Below are 17,533 nucleotides of genomic sequence, written 5' to 3' on the forward strand. Positions count from 1 at the left end.
GAGGGCCCACTAATGTGCCTGTTTGATGGGCATGAGCTCCCTTGCCGTGCCCAGCCTGGCTGTCATTTGGTGCTGTCCATGACTCTGAGCTTGTGAAAATGTCTGGAGTTTTGCAAATGGATCCTTTTTCTTTCCCAGGTTTCTATAAACTTTGGACCTTACTTCAAATACCCTCCAAGAGACATCAGTTACCGTCCAGTAAGTACGATGGTGTTTTGTTTTAAAAACAGAGCTTGGTATGCTGGGAGCCTGCATGCAAGGGAAATGCCCAAATTTAAGTGGCAGGAGAGCCTTATCTCTGCAGTAGGACTAAAATGTACATGCTTCCCAATGGGATGTGGAAGAGACATAGGAAACATAGAGTGTCAGAGCAATAGTCCCTCTCTTCCCCCCAATCCTTAGGAGACTTGCAGTTTGCCCTTTATGACCACCCCATGTGTATAAATGTCTGAAACTCCCACCAGGGGTAAATTTGCTAATCTTATGAAAAACTAGTATCTAGCCCTCGCCCTCTTTTTTCTTCTTCTTCTTCTTCTTCTTCCCTTTCCTCCCCACAGATCAGTGATATGGGCTGGGTCGCTGTGGTCGAACACACTCTAGCAGACGTCCTCTATCACGTGGAAACAGAAGTTGATGGGAGGCGGAGCCCACCGTGGGAGCCTTGAAAGATACTGTATATATTATTATTAGACTTTTTTTTAAATAAAGAAACCACATCAGTGGATGTGAAGTGGAAAAGAAATCTCTCTCTCTCTCTCTCTCTCTTTAATTACTAGAGCTTGTAGCAATACTTAATTCCTCCAATGTCTCTCCTAAAATTGAGTGAGTAGTTTCCTTGTTTCAGACGCAGAATTTTACAACATGAGGAATCTCCAGTCTGTTTGCTGCAGGCTAAAAAATAATGTTGCCACATACAACTTTTTAAGTCCTATAAAATTTTTATTTTCAAAAGAGTAGATCCACAAATAGTCACAGCGGAGTTAACTCTTTATAACATGAAGCTCTTTCTGGGAGGCTGTTCCTTTGACATTGCAAATACAGTTTTTGGCTGCTCAGATAACAGAAAATATAGTTTCCTACATAGCTTGAAACCAGCGCTGTCTTCACTGTGCATTATTAGCCATTTTGGTATTTGTGGTATTTTCTACCTTTTTGCAATGAAATTCACCGAGTACGTGAGAGCAACAGGAAGATCTCATCTTTTAACACACGTGGCTGGAATAAATATTAAATAAACACCTTGTCTAAAAGCAAACAAGGAGAAATAAATATCTACGAATCAGCTTAGCATTTTGCTTTTTTCATATGTGGCTAGTGGTGTCAAAGAACTGGCTGCAAACGTCACAGTCAGTGAGTGGTAGGTAGGAGTCATGTGCGAACTCTGAGCTCTAGTTCAGCCTTGCAAGTGGAACAAGCGATTGAGATTCAAGATCACACAGGTCCTGGAAGTGAATTTCAGAGGGCACCTGGTTTCGTTTTAATTTGGGTTGGCAGTTGTTCTCTGTGTTGGACCAAAACGAGGTAACAGTGAAAATCAGACACATAGCAACGTCTGTCCCTTACAAGAAAGTCTGGAAAACGCTGCTCTAAGGGGTCATCTCTTGAGTTTCAAACAGAACACATGGGGGTTTGTCAGTGAGCATGCGTTGCTCTTGGGAATGATGCCAAGATCATTCATAATAAATTCCTTTCTTTTGTTGTTCACAAACCAGTTAAGACTTGAACCACTAGATTTAAGCAGAGGTTGGTGGTCTTAAAAATGTTGCATCTGCTGAAACAAGCTCAGGGTTACTAACCTGTACACTAAGTGCACAACATATGTCCTGGACTGGTTCAGTTCAGGAGGTCTGTCCAGAAGTCAGCATGTATGTAGACTGAAAGAGTTGGCTCCTGCTGGCCCAGTGCCATCACACCTATGCAAAAGCATTACAATGGCCAGACTACACCAGCATGAAAGCACTGATGCAGCTTCCTGTAACTTAGGGAGCTCGTGCGCATTCTTTCCTGGAAGTAAACCCCACTGTGCACAGTAGGACATATTTCAGAGTAGACATGCATAGGCTTGCGCTCTAGGTCAAAGCTCTTTAAAAATGCAGCTCAACATTTTGGGGTTTTTTTTCTGCTTTAAGGGTTTGCAATTCGGTAATAAGCTGCTGTTTCTGCCCCCATAATATTTCTTCAATGTGAGCTATGTGTGCTGAGTATCTGACAGACTATAGAAGGATCTGTATTTCCTGCCCCCCTGCACATGCCCAATCTCGTCTGATCTCGGAAGCTAAGCAGGGTCAGGTCTGGTTAGTACTTGGATGGGAGACCGCCTGGGAATACCTGGTGCTGTAGGCTTATACCATTCAGTCTTTCGAGACTGAAGGTTGCCAACCAACCATTCCCCCCCCCCCCAAGGCAGAGCTTCCCAAACTGGGCATTGCAACGAGTGCCTGGGGGGTTGTGGGCTGTGGGCCAGCTCTGTAGCACAAGCACAGCAGATCGCAGAGCAGAGGCTCCTAGTGCATTTAACACCAATTCTGACCCTTTTTTCGAAGCATGAACCCAGAAGTTCGTGGCAATGGGATCGTTGTGATGCATGTCACTGCATCATCAGCACTTACTTCTGGTGACTTGCAGCAGCAGAAGCAGGGTATTGCTGGCCTGGTAAGTTTAGGAAACGCTGCCTGAAGGGGTCTGTGCTGCTGTACAGACCCCTTCAGTTGCTGTGTGATGCTGCGATGTCTTCCAGTGCTTGGCAATGACATCATCGCTCGGAGCTTCGTGGCTAACCTGGAAAAATGGACATGGTTCTTTGAACCTATGGTGTCCATTTGGGCCACAATCCAGCTCAGACTTTGGTTCACTGATGTCGGTGAGCTTAAGGGCATCAACGTAACATATGTTGCCAGCAGGCTCTTTGTACCGTGGTCAGTCCTAGTAATCTGGTATCATTCACAAACCATTGGGTCTGCTTGGCCTTCTAGGAATGCTCTTTGCAATTTTGTAGGTATCAGTTACTAGAGTTACCATTGCAGTGAGGGCTGGATTCATCCTTGGAGTCAGGGCTGTTAGCAGGGAACTTTGAGGCAAAGCCCTGCACTTAGCCCCCAATGGCACTTTCACCCCTGAACCTGTTCCTTTGGTGCCCTGGGCATTATCTCAACAGGTCTTAAGAGTTCAGGCACCAGTCTAGCCAGCACCCTGCCCATCAACCTCTGACACCACTCAAACTGGAAAAGACCCCTGCCTGTAACCTTGAAAAGCTGCTGCCAGGCAGTGACTGTCCTGAGCTAGAGGAACCAATGACTTGACTCAGAATACAGCAGCTTCATATGCAGCTACTCATCTATTAGGCTTATACCATAGTCTTTTGAGACTGAAGGTTGCCAACCACCACCACTCATCTATATGAAAATAGGAGTAATGCACAGCCCTAAGAGTGCCATTGTCTTTTTTTGTGTCTTTTCTCTCTACTGGTTGTGTCCTTACATTTCAAGTTAAAAGGATACTTGGCTCTTCTGGAAGAGGGGCTGCAAGAGAAGACATGATTTGAGATGTACAAAATTATGCATAGGGTGGATAGAGGGATGTTCTTTTCCCTCTTACACGACACCAGAACCAGGGCACATCCATTAAAATTGAGTGTCGGGAGAGTAAGAACAGGCAAAAAAAAAAAAAAACCTTTACCCAACATGTGATTAGTCTGTGGAACTCCTTGCCACAGGATGTGGTGATGGCATCTGGCCTAGATGCCTTTAAAGGGGAATTGGACAGATTGGTGGGGGAAAAGTCCATCACAGGTTACAAGCTGTGATGGGTATGTGCAAACTCCTGGTTTTAGAAGTAGGCTACCTCAAAATACCAGGTGCAAGGGAGTGGCCACTGGATCTCTTGTCTTGTATGCACCCTGAGGCATCTGGTGGGCCAAGGTGAGATACAGGAAGCTGGACTAGATGGGCCCTTGGTGTGATCCAGCCAGGCTCTTCTTATGTTCTTATGCAATAAACAGATAAAGCTGGATAGCCAGCTGCTTTTATGGTTAGATAAGCAGTAAGCGTAAGGTTTTTGATGAGTTTCAAAACATTTCTGACTAGCAGGGCTGAAGCAGCTTGGACCTATCTAAAGCCAAGCATGAGCTTTCAGACAGAATGTCACCTTGGATACACTGCTTCTGAAAGGAGGCCGCTCAGCCAAGAGTCACTGAGTGATCAAAAGGTGAACTGTATGATGCAGAAATATATGTGAAGGTCATGTTTCTAAATCGGGCTGGTGGGGTGGTGAGTGTTAGGCTATAACCAAGGAGTCCCAGATACAAATCCCCATTTGGCCTCTGAAGCACAGTGAGTGGTCTTGAACCAATTGCCAGCTCTCAACCAAATGACTTGGCCCAGGACATTGCAAGGGTAAACTGGAGGACTCTGTAAGCCACCCTTGAAGGAAAGGTGGGATAAAACAGCAATAAAGGGAAGGAAGAAAAGCTTCATTCGCACAACCAGGGGGTGGCCGGATCAGGCAGTGGATGAAGGTCTATTGCAATCAGTGAGCCCAGTTGGCCAGCTATCCAGTTAGGGCTGCCAACTCTGACTGAGACTTATTTTCCAGCCTGTGGCAATGTTGGAAATTCCTCAAGGTCCTGTTAAAAATCTCCAGAGTAACTTTCAAGAAGTTCTTAGAGATTGATGCTGGTTCCTGGAGACTCTGGGCCAATCTGGGAAGGTCGGCAACCCAATCCTCAATACCAGTAGTAGTGGTAGAACCTGGTGCACTATCAGTGTGGGGGTGGGGGGTGGGGAGAGAAACTTGGCACTATGGTACTAACATATTCTGATGTGAGGTTGTTAAGACCACAGCCTTGATCATGGGAAAAGTTCCATAACACGGTTATGGAGTGGAGTTTCTCTGGAGGGCATGAAAAAGTGATTGAGGGACCTGCCTCTGTTATGGAGAGATGAATGTCCCTATAGCCCTTTTCCTAGAGCAGAAGGCCTTAGCAGCTCTTAAGTAGCAGAACCCCATCCTACTGTGGGTTCACGTCTACAGGTTTGGCCAAAATGCACTTATCTAAGCACTCTTGTTTTCTCTCTAGGTCAGCAAGGAGAGGGTGGGGGAGGCTTGAAACTTGAAAGGGTAGCAGTCCGTGCACTGGGCAGCATGGTCCGGGAGGACGGCGGCTTGGCTTTCAGCAGGACACGGCCAAATGGTTGCGCAGGTGGTTGGCGAAATCCACCTGGGTCTGGGAGAGGACTTGGTTGATGAGCGTCTTTGGCAGCCATCCCTGGGGAAAAAAAGAACAATTGGGCAGGGATGGCTTAGCTCCTGACATATAATGTGTGAGCCCTTTGTGCATAACTCCTATCCCTGGTTCCACTGTGCATGAAAATGTCTCCAGCTGATTGCACTGCCAGGGGACAATCCTTACCCCACCCACCCTTGCAAGGACATCTTTCTGGTAAAACACGTGTAAACAGCAATTTCATACAATTCTCCCTGTGTACGTACCTTTAAATCAATGCTGAGAAGCCAGGTTAACTTGGTCTGGGACGGATCTCCCGTGAGAGGTCGCAGGACCATACACGTTGGACCGTTCTCAGCCCTGCAGAAGGATGGAAGAACATCACGTTGGCATATTTCTGGGGCTGGCACTTGTATATATCCATCATTTACGGCCAGGTGAGTCTTCCCGGCAGCCATTTTCCTGATGGCTATTTGCACTGAGCCGGCTTCTGTCACAACCAGAACCTGTTTGCTTTGGCCTTATAATAATATGCAGACTGTTTTGAAAGGCCTCCAGCAGAAAGGCAGCAAACAAATTAGGAACCCCATCAGAACTGCCTTTCCGTAACGCTAGAGCAGAACTAGGCATTGACAGCAGACGCAAGGCTGCTGGAGAAAATGGCATCCCTGTGGTTAGTTCTTCCATGTCACAGCTAGTGTAAACAAGAGGAGGACCATGGGATCATGAGAAAGTCATTTGCAGGAACTAAAAACCCGTTGGCTTTCATACTATGCCTCAACTCCACCAGAAAAGGGGGCTCAATCAGCCTCCACTTCACAAAATTCAACAATGTCTAACACTGTTTCTCAAACTGGGTCGAGACCCGCTGGGTGGGTCATGAGCCAATTTCAGGTGGGTCCCCGTTCATTTCAATATTTTATTTTTCATAGATTAGACTTCATGCTACTATGGGATGTGACTGCATTTGGGGAAATGTGACAGCTCTGTACTTTGAACAGGCTACTATGTATATGTTTTTACCAATGATAGTCAATGGGACTTACTCCTGGGTAAGTGTGGGTTGGATGGCAGCCTAGGATTGTAAAAAAATTTCCTGTTTGATAATGTCACTTCCGGTCATCACTTCCGGTCATCACTTCCGGTGGGTCCTGACAGATTCTCATTCTAAAAAGTGGGTCCCAGTGCTAAAAGTTTGGGAACCACTGGTCTACCAGATATCACAAACCAGAGTTCCCCGATCACCCAATGGGGAGCTGACTGTGGAAAGAAGGGAGGAAGGGTGCTTGTGGATCCATCATAATAGCTTCAAGCTCCTCAGTGAGCCCAAAGCAATTTATGACACGGAATGGAGCCAGTCCAACTACTACGCAGAGCGAGATTCCAAATTGGTCCTTTATATGTACAAAGGTCCGTCCGAGCAAACTGATACTTGGGCAAGAATATTTGGGGAGGGGGCCACAAAGCAGCCTGAAGCCTGGTATTCTGTGTCCCAGAATCCTTTGCAACCTCACAGAACATGCAAAGACGCAACTCCTAGATCACAGCGCTATTGCTTTGGGAAGGAAAATGCCTCCTGAATACCAGCTCAGGGGGAACAAGGTTGACTGGCGTGAAGTGAAAGCGAAAGGCCATCATTTCAGTGAAACCAAGAAGCATTTACCGGATAACCCCGTCTTGCTTGGGCATCCCTGTGTAGGCGGTGGACATGCCGGCCAGGACACATGTGGAGCCACGCCTCTTGGCGCAGCGAACGCTCACAAAGTCTCGCGGCCCGACCAGGTTGCCGGCGGTCGCTGCGGCGGTTTCGTGGGTGATCACGGTATCTTTGCCGATTCTCTGCAGGATCTGTGCAACAGATTGTCAATGGAGACTATAATGTCACGGAAAGAGAGTCTTACCGCTGGCCACCTTGACTTCCTCCTTGGAAGAAAAGCAGGAGGCCAATATAATAAAGAAATGAAACGGCAGTACGATTTGCTTTGTTGGCAATTACGTGAGAAGGCCAGGATACAAAACAAGATCGTCCTTGGTACTCAATGATGGTCATCAGCTCTAATCTGTTGAAATCCCCATGCACCCCATCTTAAGACTGCAGGTGCTGAGGGTGATTTCACCATGCCTGACCATCCGTCCCCCCTGGACAAACACGCCCCTGGTCACCACTGCCACCTGACTCTCCAGGGAAAGCTGTGAATCCAGGAGCACCCCCAAACAGTGGGTCCTGGCAGATTGTCATTCTAAAAAGTGGGTCCCAGTGCTAAAACACTTGAGATCCACTGGTGTAGCCCACAAAAGTTGTCACAGACCTGGAAAAAAAAATGGAACCGCTAATCATCTAAGGCTGCAATCCTAACCACACTTTCCTGAGAGTAAGCCCCACTGAACAAAATAGGACTTACTTCTGAGTAGATCAGGTTAGGATTGTGCCCAAAGTCTAACATTAAGAACGGCTGCAGAATTTCCGTACTACAGACCTGAAGTGACACAACTGCTACTTGGTTGTTTTTAGGGAACCCTGGGAATTATAGTTCTCCAAGAGGCCAAGGAGAATTCTTAGGACTTCACTGAACTATAATTCCCAGGATTATCTGAGGGGGGCCATGATACTTCAACGTAAATATAACATCAGAGTCCCTATTCCCTCCAAGGGCTGTTACTGGTGTCTCCTGTTCCTTTTGAGACTGTGAGCCCTTTGGGGACACAGGAAGTGATCTGTGCCATGCAAGATCAATGCTCCATCTAGCCCAGGGTCAATACCTAACTCAGTGGAATAGCTTGTCTCTGCTTTTCATACAGAAGTTCAATCTCAGGTCTCCCCTGGTTGATACCCTGCCTGAATCCTGGACAGCCCCTGCCCGTTAGCATTGACAGTACTGATCTGGATGGACCAATGTTTGGACTCAGTCTAAGGCAGCTTCCTATATTCATACAGATTTTGTTTTTTTCCCCCTTTTACCTTGACTTCTTTGACATTTGGGTTCCAGTCCCCCATCTGCTCCATCCTCTCCACCAACTCGCTGTAGACGCAGTCCAGAGGTTGGTCGACCACCACCTCGAGTCGGAAGACCTTCCCCACGTCTGGGAGGACCTTGCTCAGCACTGTGTCACCGTTGACCTGCAGGAAAGGAGAAGCCTCCAGGCATCAGAATCACCACCGTCCTCCGTAACGTGTCACAGTTTTAAAACAGCGGACACTTGGGAGGAGCTGTTGTAGGGATATAGCCTCGGCCGTGACCTTCCTAGGGGGCCTCAGGTCAGTCACTCCCGTTCTGTCTCAGACTTTCCCATCTGTGAGTTAGAAAAATGGCACTTGGAGTGCAATCCTAACCATGTCAACCCAGAGGTAAATCCCACTGTGTTTGATGGGGCTTACTCCTAGGTCGATGGGGCTACACTCCTACAGAAGTGTAACCTTTCCTTAGTTTAGGAAAGGTTGTTTTAAGAACTACATCAAGATAACTCACAGAGAATACTCTGCACACATAGACAGTGCTATACAAATATTAAATATCATTGCTGGGGGGTTTTAGGTCAGCCATTAGCCCAAGGGTGGCCCAAGACCTCCTGACACCTGAGCCTCCTGACAGCATGCCAAATGCTGTCCTCCCCTACCTGATGATGTGCCAATCTCTGTTCCTCCCACTCTCCAGTTCATCATTTCTTCCCCTCCACATATCCTTCTTTGTCCCCATCTTCCTTCTCCAATCTAGGGAGCGGAAGGAGGTGGAGGAGGAGCAGTGGGGGGCAAGGAACTGAACAGAGATGGGTGCCCCCCCCACCAATCTGGTGCCTGAGGCGACCACTTCAGTCAGCCCTATATGAGCCCTCACCTACCTCTAGGATTGTGGTGAGGATAAAATAAGGGGATAATAAAGGGCAATGCAGGGCTGTCCTGTGAGATCTTTCCTGAGACGAAACTGCCCAGGAATTCCCACCCATATCTTGTGGAATACTGCCAAAGACAGCCCTGGGTAAGCATCTAGTTGTTGACAGGCTAAGGCTGAAATCCTATCCACACTTGGCTATAATAGTACTTAATTCTGAGTAGACATGCATAGGATTGGGCTCTAAGTTTCCTGATCTAGGCTTCTGATGTCAGCTGAGGAGCACATAGTCCATCAACAGTCTGTATCAGCAGGATCCTGTAAGAAGCCCCCAGCACGGCCACCATCTCCCAGCTCTTCATCTCAGTGCTCTGAGTCTAGCCTCTCCTCCACACGTCCTCTCCTGCTGTGTTCCCTTTTTCCTTTACAGATCAAGAGAGAAGGACAAAGAGTGGCTGGGGCCACTGCTTGAGTCAGGGCCACAGCTGCTGCAGCAAAGCACCATGTAGGTGGGGGGGAAAGCAATATTTGGCATACCACCTCAGAAGTTGGGAGCAGCGGCATTGCTTGGGGGGGAGCTGTGGGCAACACCGGGTGACATGCACAGGGGAATGACACCCATACTCACCAAAATTTTAAAAAACTTGGTATTTTTGAATAATCCATCATGTTATACATCAATCAATGTGTAATTTCATATAAGAACATAAGAACAGCCCCACTGGATCAGGCCATAGGCCCATCTAATCCAGCTTCATACATCTCACAGTGGCCCACCAAATGCCCCAGGGAGCACACCAGATAACAAGAGACCTGCAAGGCTTCCTGGGAATTGTAGTTAAGAACATAAGAACAGCCCCACTGGATCAGGCCATAGGCCCATCTAGTCCAGCTTCCTGTATCTCACAGTGGCCCACCAAATGCCCCAGGGAGCACACCAGTTAACAAGAGACCTCATCCTGGTGCCCTCCCTTGCATCCGGCATTCTGACATAGCCCATTTCTAAAATCAGGAGGTTGTACATGCACTTCATGGCTTGTACTCCGTAATGGATTTTTCCTCCAGAAACTTCTCCAATCCCCTTTTAAAGGCATCCAGGCCAGTCGCCATCACCACATCCTGTGGCAAGGAGTTCCACAGACCAACCACACGCTGAGTAAAGAAATATTTTCTTTTGTCTGTCCTAACCCGCCCAACACTCAATTTTAGTGGCTGTCCCCTGGTTCTGGTGTTGTGTGAGAGGGTAAAGAGCATCTCTCTATCCACTTTATCCTTCCCATGCATAATTTTGTATGTCTCAATCATGTCCCCACTCAGGCACCTCTTTTCTAGGCTGAAGAGGCCCAAACGCCGTAGCCTTTCCTCATAAGGAAGGTGCCCCAGCCCAGTAATCATCTTAGTTGCTCTTTTTGGCACCTTTTCCATTTCCACTATATCCTTTTTGAGATGTGGCAACCAGAACTGGACACAATACTCCAGGTGTGGCCCAACCTTACCATCGATTTGTACAACTGCATTATAATATTAGCCGTTTTGCAATGAAACAAACAATGTTGAAATATCTCTGTCCTATCAAAAGTTATAGCCAAAAAACCAACAGGGCAGGGTGATGGTACATCACCATGCCCACCGCCTGGGGTATTGTTCCACCCACTGCGTAGAAGGAGGTCCATCATGGGGGTGATGTGCTGGCCTCCCGCATTGGATGATGCAAACCCTAGTGATGCCACGGGCTGGGAGGTCTCAGCTCTGACCATTGAACTCGGAACAACGCCCTCAATCATGCATCCGACCTACCACTACAGTTTCTGTTTTCCAGCCATCCTGGTCCCCCAGGATCTTCAGGGATTTCTGAAGGGCCTCCTCTCCTTGTTTGATGTAAGACATCTCCATTTCACCAAAGGGCTTCTCCTCTAGCCTGGAACCTGAAAGGTTAAATGCGGATGATGGGAATCTTTTTAAAAAAACATGAGCGTAAAATACGCCTCAACAGCTTCAAATCGAAACGGCTGGTCAGGGCAGGGAGTCTGCAGCCCTAACAGGAAGAGGGCAACCTTTACAGGACCGGGACAGTACCACTCACTTAGCAATGAGCTCCGCCTGCGGACTTGGTCGATCCATTTGCTGGGACCCGGCCTGCTGAAAGCGAATTTGTTCAGCTCCTGGGCGATTGTCACGGCTGCCTGTCTCTTCAAGCCTGCAGGGAAGAAAGCAGAATTGATACTGAGGTTGAAATATTAAGGGCCGTGCACATTATTTTCTTCCTAGGTTGAAGCCCACCAGGAATCCAGGAGCTGGATTCCCCCCAGCACAGCTGCATGATGGGTCTGTAATTGGAACTCCTGGGCAGTTGTGTAGCTGAGGGGGAGCCGGGGGTACTGTGCACTTGGGTGGCACTCCGTGGGGGGCGGCAATCAACCATGCCGCGTGACCTGACTGCATGTTGTCGTTGCCTTGTTTGACTCTACGGCCTCAGAGCGGCTTCCTCACCTCCTGCTTGCCTCCTGAGGGATTTCCAACCCTTCTCGTGTCCTGGGAACCCTCCCCGCAGCCACGCTCAGAGTGAAGTCATCATGTCACTGCAATTACATCTGGATCGCTGGGCAGTGTTTGAAGGGACGGTCCCGGGCGCCACAAGACCCAGGCATGCCCCTGCTCCTGGGACCCCGAAACTTCACACATAGCAAGTATTCTCTGAACTCTTCTCCCTCTCCACTGTTTCCTCTTAAGAACATAAGAAGAGCCTCTTTTTTCTCCACAAAAAAAGCAGGCAAGAGATGTGATCCTAACCGTGAACACAGTTAGGTTGCCAGATCCCAGGTTTCTGGAGGGCCTCCACGTTTTGGAGGACCATTGCAGGCTCTCCAGCCAGGCTCTCAGATCTCAGGGTTTGGGGGATGGGGCCTAATTCTTGCCAAGACCACCACCTCTGCCTCTTGCCTCCCTTCCATTTGAAATTTAATGTGCACACCACCACTTCCAATTTTCCTAGAAGGACAGGTAAGAGAAGGGAATGCAACTCAAGGAATTTGGGAGTAAGGCACGATATTATTGGAAAAACTTCTTCAAAAAACATATTTCCCTCATATATCTTTGTAGGTTTTCATGGCCAGCAGTAATCCAACCATTCAACATATATTTATTTGGGTGAGAAGACCATGGTGGTGTCAAAGAATTAGAACAACAAAAAAACAATTAAAAACAACAAAATTTAATTTAATTTAATTTAACAATTAAAACAACAAAAAACATGGATTTTAACAACATGGATTCTAGTTTTAATTCTTTGACACAAGCAGGGCCTTCTCATGCAATATGCTACACATTTCACTCAGCTGGAAAAAGGAAATACTGCCATTATTCCCATTGGAAAAACGGCAAAAACTCTTTCAAAAGATTAGGATTTCTCCTCCTTGCCAGATTCTGCCTCCACCCATCCTTCTGCTGCAGGGATCCAGCCATGGCACCAGATTGTTTTGGTCATTCCATAATAAACATTTATGTGACATCACAAGGTCTCACCCTATGACATCAGCAGCAGGCCCTTCCTTTTGGATCCCAGGTTTTGAAAGCTGAGCTCTTCTGCCTCTAGCAGTTATATGGGAGGAAGACTTTTGGCTGGTTGTGCCGTGATGCAAAAAGCTGCCCTTGCCAAACCCCCCCCCCCCCCAAAAAATGATATAGAACGGCCGCCGCAAGGCATTAAAGCAGGGGTTCTCAAATATTTTAGCGCCAAGGCCCACTTTTTAGAACGACAATCTATCAGTGCCCACTGGAAGTGATGTCATTAGCCTGGCAGTGATGTCATGGCCGAAAGCGACATCATCAAAGTAGGCTTCAAACCTAATCTGTGATCAGCCAAAGGTCCCCTTACACAGTGTGCTTGTGCTGGTATTTTGCATGGCTTGGAATTCAAACATTCCAACTCGGAAGTCAAACAGAACACACCTCGGATCCTTCTCCAACCACACAGACCTCCCCCCTTTCCTGCAGCCCATCTCCCCACCTATTCGGGGCAAAGCACCAGGCCTCTCTCCCACCAGGAGCTCACCCTGTCCGGCAGGTCTGTGCCCTGTATTTTCAGCTCTGGCTTCTCAATGGTGGCTGAACTAGGTGCTATGCAACCCACCTGAAATTGGCTTGTGACCCACCTAGTGGGTCCTGACCCACAGTTTGAGAAACACTGCATTAAAGCAAGGATAAATGATTGCTTACAAAGTGCTTTTGTTCATAGAACATCTCCAACACAAATTACCCTCTTGAATGACCATAGAAATGAACTGAGAAGGCTTGTCTGCCTGTGTCTCTGTGTCATCCTGAGCTGTGTTTACAGAGTTCTTCCTCCTCCATCCTTTTGTCTTCTTTCTGTCACCATTTCAGCACTACTCAAGATTTTTATAGTGCTTTTTTTTAACCTGGATATTCAAATGCATTGTCTCCCTAGTCCTGACAACTACCTTGTGAAGTAGGCCAGTACTTAATATCATGCTTGGATAGCTAAGGAAAAGAGGCACAGTGCGCAAAACCACAGACATGAGCTTGCACTTCAGATGCTTTCATGCATTCTCATCTTGAAATTCTGCTAAGCCTTTGATGGTACAGAACAAACCCAATAATCCTTGTGACCCCACCATCGCTCTGCAAGAACCTCCAGGGGCCCTGGCTTACTACTGGACAGCTGGGAGGAGGAGTGGCAGGAGGGGAGCCTCTCTGCCCCAGAAATTGGCTGGGCACAAGTGTGGCTGGGCAAATGCGGCCCACCAGCCCCACCTGTGCAGACAGCCTCGGGCAAAGCGTTCAGCAAAAGGGATTCTCAATCCTCAGCTCACCCTCTTAAGCAGAGCCGCTGAGAGGAATTTTGTCAGGGGGTACAAAGTTTCTTTGGGGCCTCTTCCCTTCTCCAATGGATCATAATGTCATATGATCATTGGATCATGATTTTTATGAATTATGATATGTAAAACTATGTACGCTTGCACAAAATGGAAATGTTAGTCCTCATGACATGCATGCAAACATTTTCTGAGATCCCAGGAAAATTCCATGTGCCCCTATGACTCACAGGTCCATTTTTTGTGACTCTGAGCCCAGGTACGATGTAACCCCCCTCACACCCCTCTCATGGGCCCTGGTGAGATAGGAAAATGCACGATCCCAGCAAATTTTTGGTGCCCTCCTTTGGCTCCCGAGCCCCCTTTAAGACCCCCCGGCCCAGGTACAATTTACTCCCTGCACCCCCTCTCATAGGCCCTGCTCCCAAGTCATGCCTGCAGTCATATCCCTAGATCAGCACTATGTTCACCAAGTTAACAGTTCTCTGTGCAAAAATACCACCTCATCTTAGATGGTGCTGTCTTGGTGCCCTAAACACAGCATCCTCATTGTTGCCCTTACCTGCCATGTTGTGCAAGTGCCTGTAGGAGATGCCGGCGCAGAGCTTAAATGTGGCTGGCAGCATCGTGGTCTTGGGCTCAAAGCGGTGGAGGCTCCCGGCTGTAGTGTCTCTTCTGAGGCTGCTGTGTTGCTAGTCTAGGGTTTTTTTTTCGCCGCTCTCCAGCCCTTAAATACACCCCATGAAGGATGTTGGTTTGTCAGCAAGGAGATAAGGAAAGACATGATTTACAGCAGCAGCACTGACACCAAGGCCAAACCCATCGTCCCGTGCTCTTGATGGCGGTAGGAGTGGGCGGTGTGGGTGTGACAGGCGGAAGCCCATCAGAGGGTAAGCTGTGCAATCCACAAGCCACCGAACCTGGGATACCTGCGAGCAAAAGTTGCCAACTCTTTTCCTGGCAGGTCCCCTCGACTGTGAACAGCTGTGAGACAAACCAGTTCAGTGGATGAAAGTTTCCCTTTCATCTGCTGAAAGGACTGCTTTGGGTCATCCCCCCCCCCCTCCGGCCCCATGAGACTGCTGTATCTTGACCAGCTAGAGCCCTGATTTTCAAACACTGTGCCCTGGAACATTAGTGCGCCGTGAATGGTCCACAGATGCACTGCAGGAGTTTGGGGGTGGCAGAAGTATTAGCAGGGCCATTGGGGGATATGAGTCCCCAGCCAGCAGTGTGGCGTGCCTTGTCGATTGTAAAAAAAAAAACAAACTGATGGTGCACCTTGACAATTTTAGCACATTGTCAGTGTGCCGTGAGATGGAAAGGGTTGAAAAATAGCTGACCTCTCCCCCTTACCCCCCCACCATGGTGTGCCATCTGCAGTCTTCACAGTTCCCACTCCCTGAATTTGCAAAGAAATTCAGAAAAAAGAACTTGCAAAGGGGGAGGAGCGAAAGAGGAAGTGCATAGGAAAGTGGAGGGCTAGTGCTTCCTCACTGATCTGCTGCCTGAAGCAACCAGCTCAGTTGGCCTCAATAATGAGCCAGCTTTGGTTGCTAGTTTGCCCCCAAACAACCCTATTCCTCCCACTTCTTGCTTTTCTCTAAGGTTGCAAAGATTAGGCTGAAGCAATGTGGGGGCTGCGACTGAGTTTCACCCTTTTATCATTGGGCCTCATCCCTTTAAAATGGGTACCAGATGTCTCCCTGCTTGATATTGCAAGCTTTTGGCTACCAAAACCCATTTGTGGCAGCACCTGTCAATCGGGAAGCCCTTGCTCTTTACAGATCTTGGGAATCGAAAAATGCTTCTTGCTCAGAATACACATTTTTGTCACCCAGTGGCATAGCTAATGATCATGTAGCCCTGGAAGTTATGTCACAACTGGAAGTGACATCATGCCCTGGCTTTTAAAAAATGAAAATCAGGAGGAAACCCACCTCCTCCCCCCAACAGCTCTCCACCCACTTGCTCTGCCGCCGCCGCCCCCCCATCAGTTAGTAGTTGGCAACCTTCAGTCTCGAAAGACTATGGTATCGTGCTCTGAAAGGTGGTTCTGGCACAGCGTCTAGTGTGGCTGAAAAGGCCGATTCGGGAGTGACAATCCCTTCCACACCGGGAGCAAGTGCAGTCTCTCCCTGGTCTGTCCCCCTGGCTATGGGCCTTCCTTCTTGGCCTCTTTGCCTCAGTCTGTTGGCCAAGTGTCTCTTCAGACTGGGAAAGGCCATGTTGCACAGCCTGCCTCCAAGCGGGCCGCTCAGAGGCCAGGGTTTCCCACCTGTTGAGGTCCACTCCTAAGGCCTTCAGATCCCTCTTGCAGATGTCCTTGTATCGCAGCTGTGGTCTACCTGTAGGGCGCTTTCCTTGCACGAGTTCTCCATAGAGGAGATCCTTTGGGATCCGGCCATCATCCATTCTCACGACATGACCAAGCCAACGCAGGCGTCTCTGTTTCAGTAGTGCATACATGCTAGGGATTCCAGCACGTTCCAGGACTGTGTTGTTTGGAACTTTGTCCTGCCAGGTGATGCCGAGAGTAGCTAAGTAGCTAAGGCATTTATCTGCTACCTGGGGTCAAAGAAGATTTTGTAGCCCCCCCCCCCCACTACAAAAGCAAATTTAATTAGGTGAATAAATAAAAAGTGTGCTACCTATTGGTTAGAGACACTGTGCTGAGGTGAAGAGGGACAGTTATTCTCCCTTTATAAGAGGAACACCTGTTGAAAAAGTGCTTCTACCCAGTTAGCAGTGGTAACTGTGATACATGGAAATGAAACATGACTCATATTAACACCTTATAGGTTCCATGCTGTATCATAATAACATTTCACAGGCTCTCAGAAGATCAATCTCATAGGTCAGTTTTAAGAAAATCCACTTTTTGTTCCATAAGCCAGTTGTGTTTTCATTTTCTGGTTATTGGGCATACCTTTAGACAGAATACAGATATTCCAATGTGGTTTATTTCATTGAATTCTGCATTAGACTACCTTTCCAATGATATATAACATGCTGGTATTATTCGTACACACCAAGGTTTTCACTTTTTTGGCCAGCTCAGCTTGTAGCACCCCCCCGCAAGCTTATTGCCCAGTGCAATAGCTACCCTCTGTACCCCCTTAGCTGCTCCCCTTAGCTGTTGCCGCCTGTGATTTTTCTAGGACAGATTCCTGGAATCTGGAAATATATTTTTTCACACAAAATACCCTCGAGTTCTGATGGTTACAAATGACAGCCGTCCCTTCAGTGCAGCTTCAGCATAATCTTTGGGGCACTTTCTGGTCCAACACTAGACATTCCCCCCCCCCCCCCACCAACCTTCTTTGTTGTGTTGGTTTTCCAACGAAACCTCAGCAATGTGGCTGATGCGTCAAAGCTTATCATGCAAGCTTGTTGCCATGTTCCAATTTATTTTTGTTGATATAAATATGTAGCCCTTGTGCAATGCATGTTAGTGGAAAGTGTGTGTGATGTAATGTCTCAAACACCCCGTGTGATGTAATGTGATGTAGTGTGATGTAATGTCTCTCTGTGCCGACATGCACATGGGGTTTCTAAGCACTCGATGGACTCGCAATGATGCAAAACAGGATCTGGACCTTGCTTTGCTTTCAAAAGAAAAGGGCGTCATCAAGAAGGCCACAAGGGCAAAA

At 47.8% G+C, this 17,533-nt stretch overlaps 2 protein-coding genes across 3 annotated transcripts in view; one reads left to right on the forward strand and one right to left on the reverse strand.

The window, feature by feature from the left end:
* ASH2L (ASH2 like, histone lysine methyltransferase complex subunit) overlaps nucleotides 1-742 on the forward strand; it is a 28,654-nt gene extending 27,912 nt beyond the window's left edge. For both annotated transcript variants that reach the window (XM_066639341.1, XM_066639343.1), the window contains 2 exons: nucleotides 139-198; nucleotides 558-742. In XM_066639341.1, the coding sequence (XP_066495438.1) occupies nucleotides 139-198; nucleotides 558-665 (168 nt within the window). In that variant the 3' untranslated portion in view covers nucleotides 666-742. The remainder of the gene's footprint in view (nucleotides 1-138; nucleotides 199-557) is intronic.
* Nucleotides 743-5,167: 4,425 nt separating this feature from the next.
* Nucleotides 5,168-14,506, reverse strand: STAR (steroidogenic acute regulatory protein). The gene is made up of 7 exons (XM_066639678.1): nucleotides 14,443-14,506; nucleotides 11,132-11,245; nucleotides 10,846-10,973; nucleotides 8,181-8,339; nucleotides 6,885-7,069; nucleotides 5,488-5,581; nucleotides 5,168-5,263 (listed from the first exon to the last, which is right to left on the reverse strand). Exons 1-7 carry the CDS (start codon nucleotides 14,504-14,506, stop codon nucleotides 5,168-5,170), a joined length of 840 nt encoding a protein of 279 aa, XP_066495775.1.
* Nucleotides 14,507-17,533: the final 3,027 nt, after the last annotated feature.

The sequence above is a fragment of the Tiliqua scincoides genome, chromosome 11 (genome assembly GCF_035046505.1).
Source record: "Tiliqua scincoides isolate rTilSci1 chromosome 11, rTilSci1.hap2, whole genome shotgun sequence".
Classification (NCBI taxonomy): domain Eukaryota; kingdom Metazoa; phylum Chordata; class Lepidosauria; order Squamata; family Scincidae; genus Tiliqua; species Tiliqua scincoides.